The sequence below is a fragment of the Callospermophilus lateralis genome, chromosome 7 (genome assembly GCF_048772815.1).
Source record: "Callospermophilus lateralis isolate mCalLat2 chromosome 7, mCalLat2.hap1, whole genome shotgun sequence".
Taxonomy (NCBI): domain Eukaryota; kingdom Metazoa; phylum Chordata; class Mammalia; order Rodentia; family Sciuridae; genus Callospermophilus; species Callospermophilus lateralis.
This window is the reverse complement of record NC_135311.1, coordinates 143,629,439-143,638,572: the sequence shown is the minus strand read 5'-3', so window position 1 is coordinate 143,638,572 and position 9,134 is coordinate 143,629,439. Positions and strand designations below refer to the sequence as shown.

Here is a 9,134-nt window from a genome sequence, read left to right as displayed (position 1 = left end):
TATCTAAATTTTCTCCAGAAAGTTCTGTAGTTGGACTTTGCGCTGAGGGCTGTGTTCTGTTTGGGTTAACCTGTGGTGGCATGAAGGGGGGTTAACTGGTTCAGACATGCACATCCAGTTGTCCCTGAGTCTCTCCCTGAAGAGACTTTCCTTTCCCACAGAAGAGTCTTTCCACCTCTGTCCAATGTCAGCTGACCACATTGTACACGGGTCAGTTTCCACCCCTGTCCAATGTCAGGTGACCACATTATACAGGGGTCAGTTTCCACCTCTGTCCATGTCAGCTGAACATATGTGTATAAGGGTCAGTTTCTGCTTCAAGTACTGTGAAGAGGTGACTGTCTTCTCTTTTACGTTGTTCCCACAAGAAATCTGCTGTCACCCGTTGTTTTATTATTCCTCCTGAATGTGCCTGATTTCTCTAGTTGCACTTTTTTTTCTCTTGGTTGCTTTTGGTGGGGGGAGGTTCAAAGCTTTATTGGCACATCATACAATTCCTCCACTTACACTTGACTCTCTGGTCCGAGTTGTGCAGCTCCATCAGGATGGGTTCTGCAGGGGTCCCCCCGCCAGCTCCAGCCAAGCAGATTCACTTTCCATCACTGGCAAACTGGAAGGGTCATGTAAATGGGCGAGTGCCGTGTGGCCTTCGTGTCCAGTGCTCTTTCCTTGGCACATTCTCAGGCTCACCCAGTCTGCAGGGGTGCCAGTGTCTCACTTTCTTATTGTCACATCCTATTTTATGGCAAGGACAGACCATATCCTGTGTCTGGGAGGCTCCTCCCCTGGGCCTGGACTTTCCACGGTGCATCTCCTCCTAAGGCTGAGCTGGAGGCAGTCGCTCATGCTCAACCAGACGATGCCCAGGTGAGTCTCCATTTACCTTCAATTCTTCCTGGTCCACCTCAAGGAAAAAACTTGGCCTTACCCTGGGCTGGATGGGAGAGCTGAGGCCAGGGCTCCAGTGTACCTGGGGCCTTGAGAGGTCATGGGAAGGGATCAAGAATTGAGGGTGCACCCTTCGCTGTCACTTCATCTCTGAGGTCCCAGAGCCTCCCTTCCTGCTTTCTTGAGTTCTAATGGACAGATCATAGCATCCCAGAGCCATGATTCTGATGAATGTTGCAACCGTGGGAGTCAGGATGAATCGCCTAAGAGCACTTCTGGCATATGACAGAGAAAGTGCCAGGAGATGCTCAAGAAGCCAGCAAGGGAAGAGAATGATCCGAAGGGACTGCCAAAAGCAGTTGGCTCAGAGACAATAACAGGCACTGGGAAAAGCAAGTACTTCTCGGAAGCAAAGTGAGAAGGTGTCAGGACCCAGGAAGAAGAATGTGAATATCTGGAGTCACAGGTGGCGGGAAAGGAAGTATCTCGTGGTACATGAAGAGATCAGCTGCCCTGAGGAAGAAGACTGACTCTCTTCAGGGATGTGACCTGCCTGTGCTGAGAAGCAAAATGTGGTGACCTTTTTTATAGTCATGGGCATGGATCTGAACTCCTGACCTTCAGGTGTATAAGCAAGTTAAAGAAAGAATTCATAACACTAAAGATTTAAGCATCATTTATTCTTACTATCTGCTATGTATTTTTTGGAATTTTTCTTGCTATGTGCCCAGCAATCTGCTAGATATTAGAGTTTGTTGAGCAAAACATATATCTAATGTATACATCTGTGTATTCATGTGCCTATTTTTCAAAACCAAATATTGTTAGAGAATCTCTGTATTGAACAGCACTACCTTTCCTTTGTTCCTGGTGGGACTAGCAAAGATGTAGGCATTTAATTAGAATTTTTTCTCTGCATTTACACACACACATACAGGGCACCACATGGGCATCTCGTATCTTCTTTGCCCCACTACTAAGTTGTCCGTCTGGACAAGTACCCCTCAGTCTGTTTCCTGTTCGACACGTGCTTCCTGCTGCAAACTTCCATCCCTCATTTATCCTGCATCTGTCATGAACAATCGGTAAACATTTGCCCCCATGTAGACATGGCATTGGGCTGTGGGGACGACACAGGTGAGGACTGTTGGGGCAGGGGAAGCTTTGCCAGCTAAAGGCACGATCCCCTGTGGCAATAGGAGGCCCTTGACATTGAGGTGCACCCTCTTCCTGGGAGTGTCCTACCCTGACACTCTCCTACCCATCCACACATGCCTCAGGTCCTTTACTCACAGTAGGGCCAGGCAGGTGAGCCTGAAGCCACCAGGTGGGTGCTGAGACCAGGCAGGATGTCAGCAACATCTCTGAGGTGACCATGGAGGTGGTTTTTTTTTAAATATATTTTTTGTTGTTGTCAATGGATCTTTTATTTATTTTTTTATTTGTATGCAATGCTGAGGATCGAACTCAGGGCATCACACATACCAGGCAGGTGCTCTACCACTGAGCCACACCCCAGCCCTGGACATTTGTTTTAATGCTTCTGTCACTATGGCCCCCATATCCCACTTGGGCAAGACAGTGTGGTCAAGTGTGTCTGTGCAGAAGGGTGGCAGGACCACCTGAGAGGTTGTCTGCCTAGGGTAGTAGGCACAGTAATCACAGCAACTGATATCTGTGCACACAAGTCATAGGTTCACATTCACCTGGGGACTGTGAGTCCTCACCTGCCCTGATCCAGGATGCCCCTTCGGTTACAGCCAGACAGGACCCCCAATGCTGGCAGGGGCGAGGCCACCAGGGCACCAGGCTGTTCAGGCACTTGGAGAATCTGTGCCAGGTGAGAGTAGGCGATAGCACCACCTGAGTTCTGCACATCACAGTGGCCACAGTGGCTGCTCCTACTTCACTCCCAGCAACCTCTTCCTCACTCCCATGGCCTCTGGAATCCCTTGGGCACGTTTTCTAACCCCTGGGGTCTGTACTGCTAATGCTACTTGTAGGTATTCAGTAAATTACATAGAATTTATCAATATTGTTACTTATTGCGGCATAACAAAAATTTAGCAGCTTGGGGCTGGGGTTGTGGCTCAGTGGTAGAGCACTCACCCAGCACCGTGTGAGGCCCTGGGTTTCATCCTCAGCACTACATAAAAATAAATAAATAAAATAAAGGCCCAACTACACTAAAAAAATAAATATTTAAAAAATTAGCAGCTCAAAGCAACAAATGCTATGGTCTCACAGCTTCTGTGCACAGGCGTTCATGCTGAGGTGCTGGCACAGGGCTTGTGGTCCTACCAAGGGATCCATGTCTAATCCCACTGTCATTGCTATTGGCAGGAGGCCACTGCTGCCCAGTGCCCCTCCAGCAAGAAGGGGAGACTTCATCTATCATTCATCTATTATGTTGCTCTCTCCATGGAAAGGGCAGCTGGCTTCCCCAGAGCAGACAGGAAGGAGCCTGCAGCCTTGCCCGTCCCCTCTCCAGGGCCCCCCTGTCGCATAGGCCAACCTTGGTGCAGTGGGATGTGGCCCATGGAGGAGACTATCAGAGGTGCCCAGGAGGCTGCCAGGCCAGGGCCCCAGTTTCCTTGATGTAGCCCAGGGGTTCCAGGGAGCAGAGGGAGAGCATCCAGGCACAGGTAGGACCGAAGGAAACAGACAGCCTTGGAGCAGGGATGCTAGGTGATGGGAGAAGGGGGCGGGGGAACAGTGGGCCTCACCTCTCATAAGCCAGGAATCCAAGCAGCCCCAGCCCGGACCCTGCCCCAGTTTTCCAGTGCATGGAGTTTAATGGGCCTGGCCACTGACTTTTGTCACCATAGGGATAAGTTCTTCTCCAGATTTCAAATATCTATAATCTGTTGTCATTGTTCAGTCCCCAAGCCACAGGAGAGGACCCAGCTAGACCCACCACACAGGCAGGTAGCCTGCCGACAGTGCACATGAATTGAGCACTTATTGACCCTTGGTCCAGTCCAGGCACGGGGTTGGCAGGGGGGCTGTTGGAGATGAACTGGGAGGGCCGTGACCAGTGCCCTCCACCCAGAAAAGGGGACTCCACCTGTGATTCAGCAGGAAGCCTCTGCAAGACAAGAGCAAAGACATGCACAGCTGGGGAGGGGGAGGGACCAGGAAAGACCCAAGGGTCTCTTCAGAAACAGGAAATGTATAGAAGGGTAGCGAGGACAGGAAGAGGCCCCCGAGAGGTCTATATTGCCTCAGCCCACACAGTGGTGGTAGGAAACAGGGTCAAGCAGTGTCCTGGCTAGTGTGTAGAAAGGCTGAGACTCAGAGGTAGGGGACTCCCTGCTCCTGAGCCCCAGCCACTCTCAGTTGCCAGGAAGGGGGCAGCCTGGGAGACCCAGAACCACCCCTTTAGTGTCCCCTGCTGGGGACCCAGCTCCAGCCCAGGCTATGCTTCCTAGGACCTCCCTATCGACTCAAGAGAGACCCCAACTCCCATTCTGCACACTGTTTACACCAATCGATCAGCTCAGCATGGGCTGAGGTTGAGCCCACTGTTTTAAGCAGGTGCTAAGTTTGAAAGGACACAGGTGTGGCTGGTGGGAGAACGGTCCCACTGGACCCAGACAGCTGAAGAAGCCTGCAGCAGGGGAGTGGTCTGAGGCACATAGAGAGTGGGGAGAAAATTGGGGAAGGGACTGAGTTCAAGGAATAGAGATCAGGAGGGTCTGCCCACCTGAGAGTAAGGGTCCTGTGGAGCCAGAGTAGCCCCGAGGGCTAAGTGGTCCCCAGCACAGAGATTCCTTTGGCAACAGTGCCCATAACAGATCCAGGAATCAAGAAGTAAGGGGCAGGGGTGGATGATGCTGCTGCTTCTGGGGACAGGGGGCATCTGAAGCCCAACCTCACAGGTGGCATCCTGGTTGGCCTCTTCTTTTTGACCACCCAGGCAGAGAGTCCCCCTTTCCCTGCAGTGTGTCTGGAACCCAACTCTGAGCAAGTGGCCTCCCCTACTCAATTCCCAGCAGGGGCCCTACCCTCCCTCAACATCTCCCCTCCTCCAGTCACCCCTCTGCAGATCCCTCCAGCCCTCCTGCCAAGGGCAGCCTCCACCTTCTCCTTCCACCAGATCTAAAGGGAGCAGGGTCCCTGCATGTCCGTACACCCAAGGGTACAGCAGCTGGCCCACAAGGTGACCTGCTGTTCAGGGGCACTGCCCCAGCCCCCGGGAGCCCAGGGAGGCAGGGAGGCAGAGAGTAGGGTGGCTGTCTTGGCAGAGACTGGAGGCTTCCACCAGGTTCCATGGTCCTGCCCAGGAGGACCCAGGCGAACCCGTGGGAAGAGGCGAGATAAGCCTGTGGTAGAGGGACTCACCTCCCTGATGGCTCATCCAGGCAGGTGCCAGGAAAGTGTCTGATGAATTCGGCCACACTGGGAAGCGGGTCTGGGTACACCTTGCGCAGGGCTCTCTGGAAGACTCCCTGCGGTCTCAGCTTGTGGCCCAGACCACTCCCTCAAGCACCTGGAGCCTCCAGCAGCCGCTCTGAGGGTAGCAGGACTGTGGCTGAGGGGGTGCACAGGGTGCGTGCCCAGGGTGGCCTGGCATTTCTGCTTGGTGACCTTAGTTGCATCCAAAGGCAGGTGCTCAGGATTCATGGAAGGAATGTCTCCTGAGTCCAGATTACCATCTGCGAGCCTCTCCCAGACACCCTTCCCGGTTGGGACCCCTACCAGTGCAGGCCTGGGGGTCGGCCTGGGTGGACGCGGGTGGCTTTGTGCTGAACCTAGAGCTTAAAAGGAAGAAGACAGTCCTCACCCCGGCGAAGGACAACTCCTGGGGAAACAATGGCATGAAAAGGCGGATCTCTGCCTCCCAGGGTCCGGGGAGAAGGTGGGCTAAGTACCCTTAAAGAAAACGTGCCCAGGGAGGCCATGCGACCGCCTTCCAGTACTGAGATACATTCCGGGAGCCTTCCTGCCTGCGCCCCTGGGCACGCTTCTCATTCCCAGCCCAGCGTCGCCGAGCAGGTGGCCCGCCCAACCGCGGACCAAAGCAATCTGAACGCTCCAGAGGCCGGGGCGGCCCCATAGCAGGCCCGGGCTGCGGGGCGGGCCGGAAGAGGGCCCAGTCCACCAAAGGGCTGGGTCTGCGAAGAGGCGGGGCCTCGGAAAAGAGGCACCAACCGGCGCGTCTGCCCGGAGCCGGCTGTCGGGCCGCCAGGAGACCGCCAACTTGGGCGCTCCGCGGGCCTGAACCAGGCTGTTCCCAAAGACAACAAAGCCACCCCAAGCCTCTGGAAATAATTACTCTCTGCTACAGTCTTGGCCAAGGCCGCGGCCCTAGGACCCGCTGCAGTTCATGGTAGCCACGGCCTCCAGGGTCCGCTCCGGCCTTGAGACCCCATCCTGGGGGCGGCGGGAGGCGCCAGGGTCAGCCTAGGTGGCAGGAGCGGCGCGAACGGGCCCCTGGGCGCAGCAGGGGAAAGGGGCCGTCGAACGACCGCCGCGGCGGGCGGCCAGCGTAGACCTCGGACTCCGGTTCGTCTGCAGCGGCGGGCAGCGAGGCAGAGCGGCGCGAAGACCCCAGCTGGAGCCGGCAGGCTGCCAGGTGGCCGAGTAAGCGGGAGCGAACTTGGGCTGGGCCACCCTCGCAGCCAGCCAGGAAGCGGGTCACCTCGGCCAGGCACCCGTTGAAGCCTGCGCGGTACTTGCCCAGGACCGCGGGGTCCGAGCTGAGTGCGGCTGCGGGAGCAGCAGAGACCAGCTGTCGTGTCCGGCGGTGGCCCTGTGCGCCTCCCGCCCCCTAGCCGCTGCCACCCGCGCCTCACCTGTCACCTGAAAGCGACGCAGGTTTTGCAGATGTATCACCGTCATCTCCAGGATGTCGGCCTTCTCCAGCTTCGAACGACGGGAGCTCTGGGGGCAGGGACAGGGTGGTGGTCTGTAACTCAGCCAGGTCCCATTCTGCTAGCCTCAGTCCTTGGATTCCCCCTTCTCCGCCCGACTTACATCCTTCCTGACCGCGTCCAGGATGAGGGTCTTGAGCTGAGCCAGGCTCTGGTGGATGCGCGCTCGGCGCCGCTTCTCCAGGATGGGCTTGGAGAACTGCGGGTCGGGCAGCGGCGGAGTCCCGCGGTCGGCCGCCCCTCCCCCAGCCGAGCCCCCCACGCTGGCGGGAACCCACCTTCCGGTGCTCTGCCGCGCTGCGGGGCTGATCCGGGGTCGGGCTGGCGCTGGCCTGCGCTCCTGCCGACGGCGAGGCGCTCGGCTTCTCTGGGGTGTCCGCCGGCATCCCGCAGCCGCGCCCTGGTGCCGGGCAGAACGTTTGCGCCCTCTGGCGGGTTCCGGCCGAAAGCCCGCGAACCGGGACCGCGGCCGGCTATATAAGGCCGCACCGCGCGGGGCCTGTGAACCCGGCCAGGCGTCCTTTCCCACACTAGCGCTGGCCAATGGGCACAGCGCCTCTCCAGCTCAGCTCCCGGGCGTGCGACCCCGCCTCCCCAGCTGTCACTCACTCGCGGCCGCGCAGGCTCCGCCAGCCCGGACAGTGGGACCGCGACGCCCCGCTCTGGCAGGTTCCCGGCGCGAGCCAGGAGGGTGCTCGGGCGGCGGGCTCACCTCCCCGCCGCGTGGAAGCCGGAGTGCACGGGGGGTGCGGTCCGTCGCGGCGGTGCCGTAGGTCTGAAAGGAAATTTCACCAGCCCCTCAGTCTCCAAATTTGTTCAGGCTGCCCGTGTGCAGCATGTAGTGCAGGCCTGGGCCTCTAGGGACGTGAACCGAGCTTTGCTGGGACGAAAGAACCCACGCCAGCCACTGGGCTGGAGAGAGGTGACTGGCTGAGCTCGGCAGGCAGTTGGTGGCATTGGGTGACACCATAGGGCAATCTGATGTGGGCAGACTGGCAGTGTCACAGGGTGATGACACAAGCCAGGTAGAAGGATGTAATGGTGATGGGCCTTTCTTCTGAGGGCGATTGTTAAAAAGTTTCTGTCTGTTGCTTGCTGTTGTTTTCATTTTGAGTCACACCATGGGCACTGCTTTTCTGTTTAGCACTCAGAGTCCCCAGCATACACGGCCTGACAGACGTCCTGCATCCATGGTGGAGGTTTCCTGAGGTCCTGGAGCCGCCAGGGCTGGAGACCCTCCTGGTGCGCCCAGTCCAGTGGAGGAGGCCTGCCACACACCAACAAAAAGCCAACACACTTTTGGAGAGACAGAAAGTGAGGGGTAGGCTGTGGCAGAGAAGCCTCTCCTTCCTCTGGGTGGTCCTGAAGCCTACAGGATGGATTCTTCACGGGAAGGAAGCTCTGCAAGGTCCAGGTGGAGGGATTGGCATCCCCAGAATCCTAAGGGTCACGGGGGCCAAGAGAAGACTGGAAGTGTTAGGTAGGGCCAGCAGGGTCCTGGGGGCTTCTGGCCCAGGGAGAGGTCTGGAGAGCCAGTCCTGGGGGCCCCATCTGAAGCTGCCCCTCTGAGGTCAACCCTAGTCTGGCCCTAGTCTAGAGGAAGCACAGCCCTGGCTTCACCTTGGGGAAGCCCTCTGGAACCCAGCACTGAGCAGAGAGTCCTCCTGTTCTCACGGGGCACTGAGGTAGGGTGCGGGGAGAGTCTGCCTGTAACCCCTGAAGTCTACGTGGGGTGCACCCTCTGCTTGGCTGTCAATCTGGAAAGTACCCCCAGTGTCTACAGTACCCCTTCTCCTGCAGGAATTTCCTCTGAGGGCCTGAGCCTGTCCCTGTGTTCTGGGCCTCACCTTGGGAAGAAAGAAATCAGGCATAAAGGGACCCAGAGCGAAGCAGAAGCCTGAGAGCAAGGTTCTCCCTGGTTTCTCTGTGTTCCCCACCTCTCCCCACAAGGTTCCTGCCCTTTGAACCTTTGGTTTCTCTTTTTACCCTAGAGTTCTTGGGAAAGACAAATGAGATCTTATCCCCAGAACACACTGAGGGTGCCCAGCACACAGTGAGCACTAGATTCTCACCAGCTGCAGCCCTGTTCCTTCCCCAGGTCTGGCCACCCAGCTGGACAGAGAGGTCACGGCCTGTTCTCACCTCTGCTCTGCCTGAGTGCCCCCTCCTGCTGAAGGAAAGCCCCCAGGACTGAGGGGCCCGTGCAAACAGTCCCTAGCCAGAGTGCACGAGCACCAGCTTTGTCACGGGCTGAGCCTGCTGTCCAGCTGCATCTCTCTGAGACTCTTCCCTTGTCCCTCTACTGTCCCTTCATGGCCTCTTGAATATGAACTTGACCTCTAAGGATCTTCCTGGGGGCGTGGGGCCTCC

The 9,134-nt window shown here is 57.2% G+C and overlaps 1 protein-coding gene across 1 annotated transcript; it reads right to left on the bottom strand.

Moving 5' to 3' along the window:
- Window positions 1-1,548: 1,548 nt before the first annotated feature.
- Window positions 1,549-7,200, bottom strand: Hes4 (hes family bHLH transcription factor 4). The gene is given in 5 exon segments (XM_076842727.2): window positions 1,549-6,323; window positions 6,326-6,600; window positions 6,687-6,774; window positions 6,868-6,963; window positions 7,043-7,200. Coding segments are annotated over 5 exon segments (675 nt in total). The 5' UTR covers window positions 7,151-7,200; the 3' UTR covers window positions 1,549-6,215.
- Between the last annotated feature and the right edge of the window lie 1,934 nt (window positions 7,201-9,134).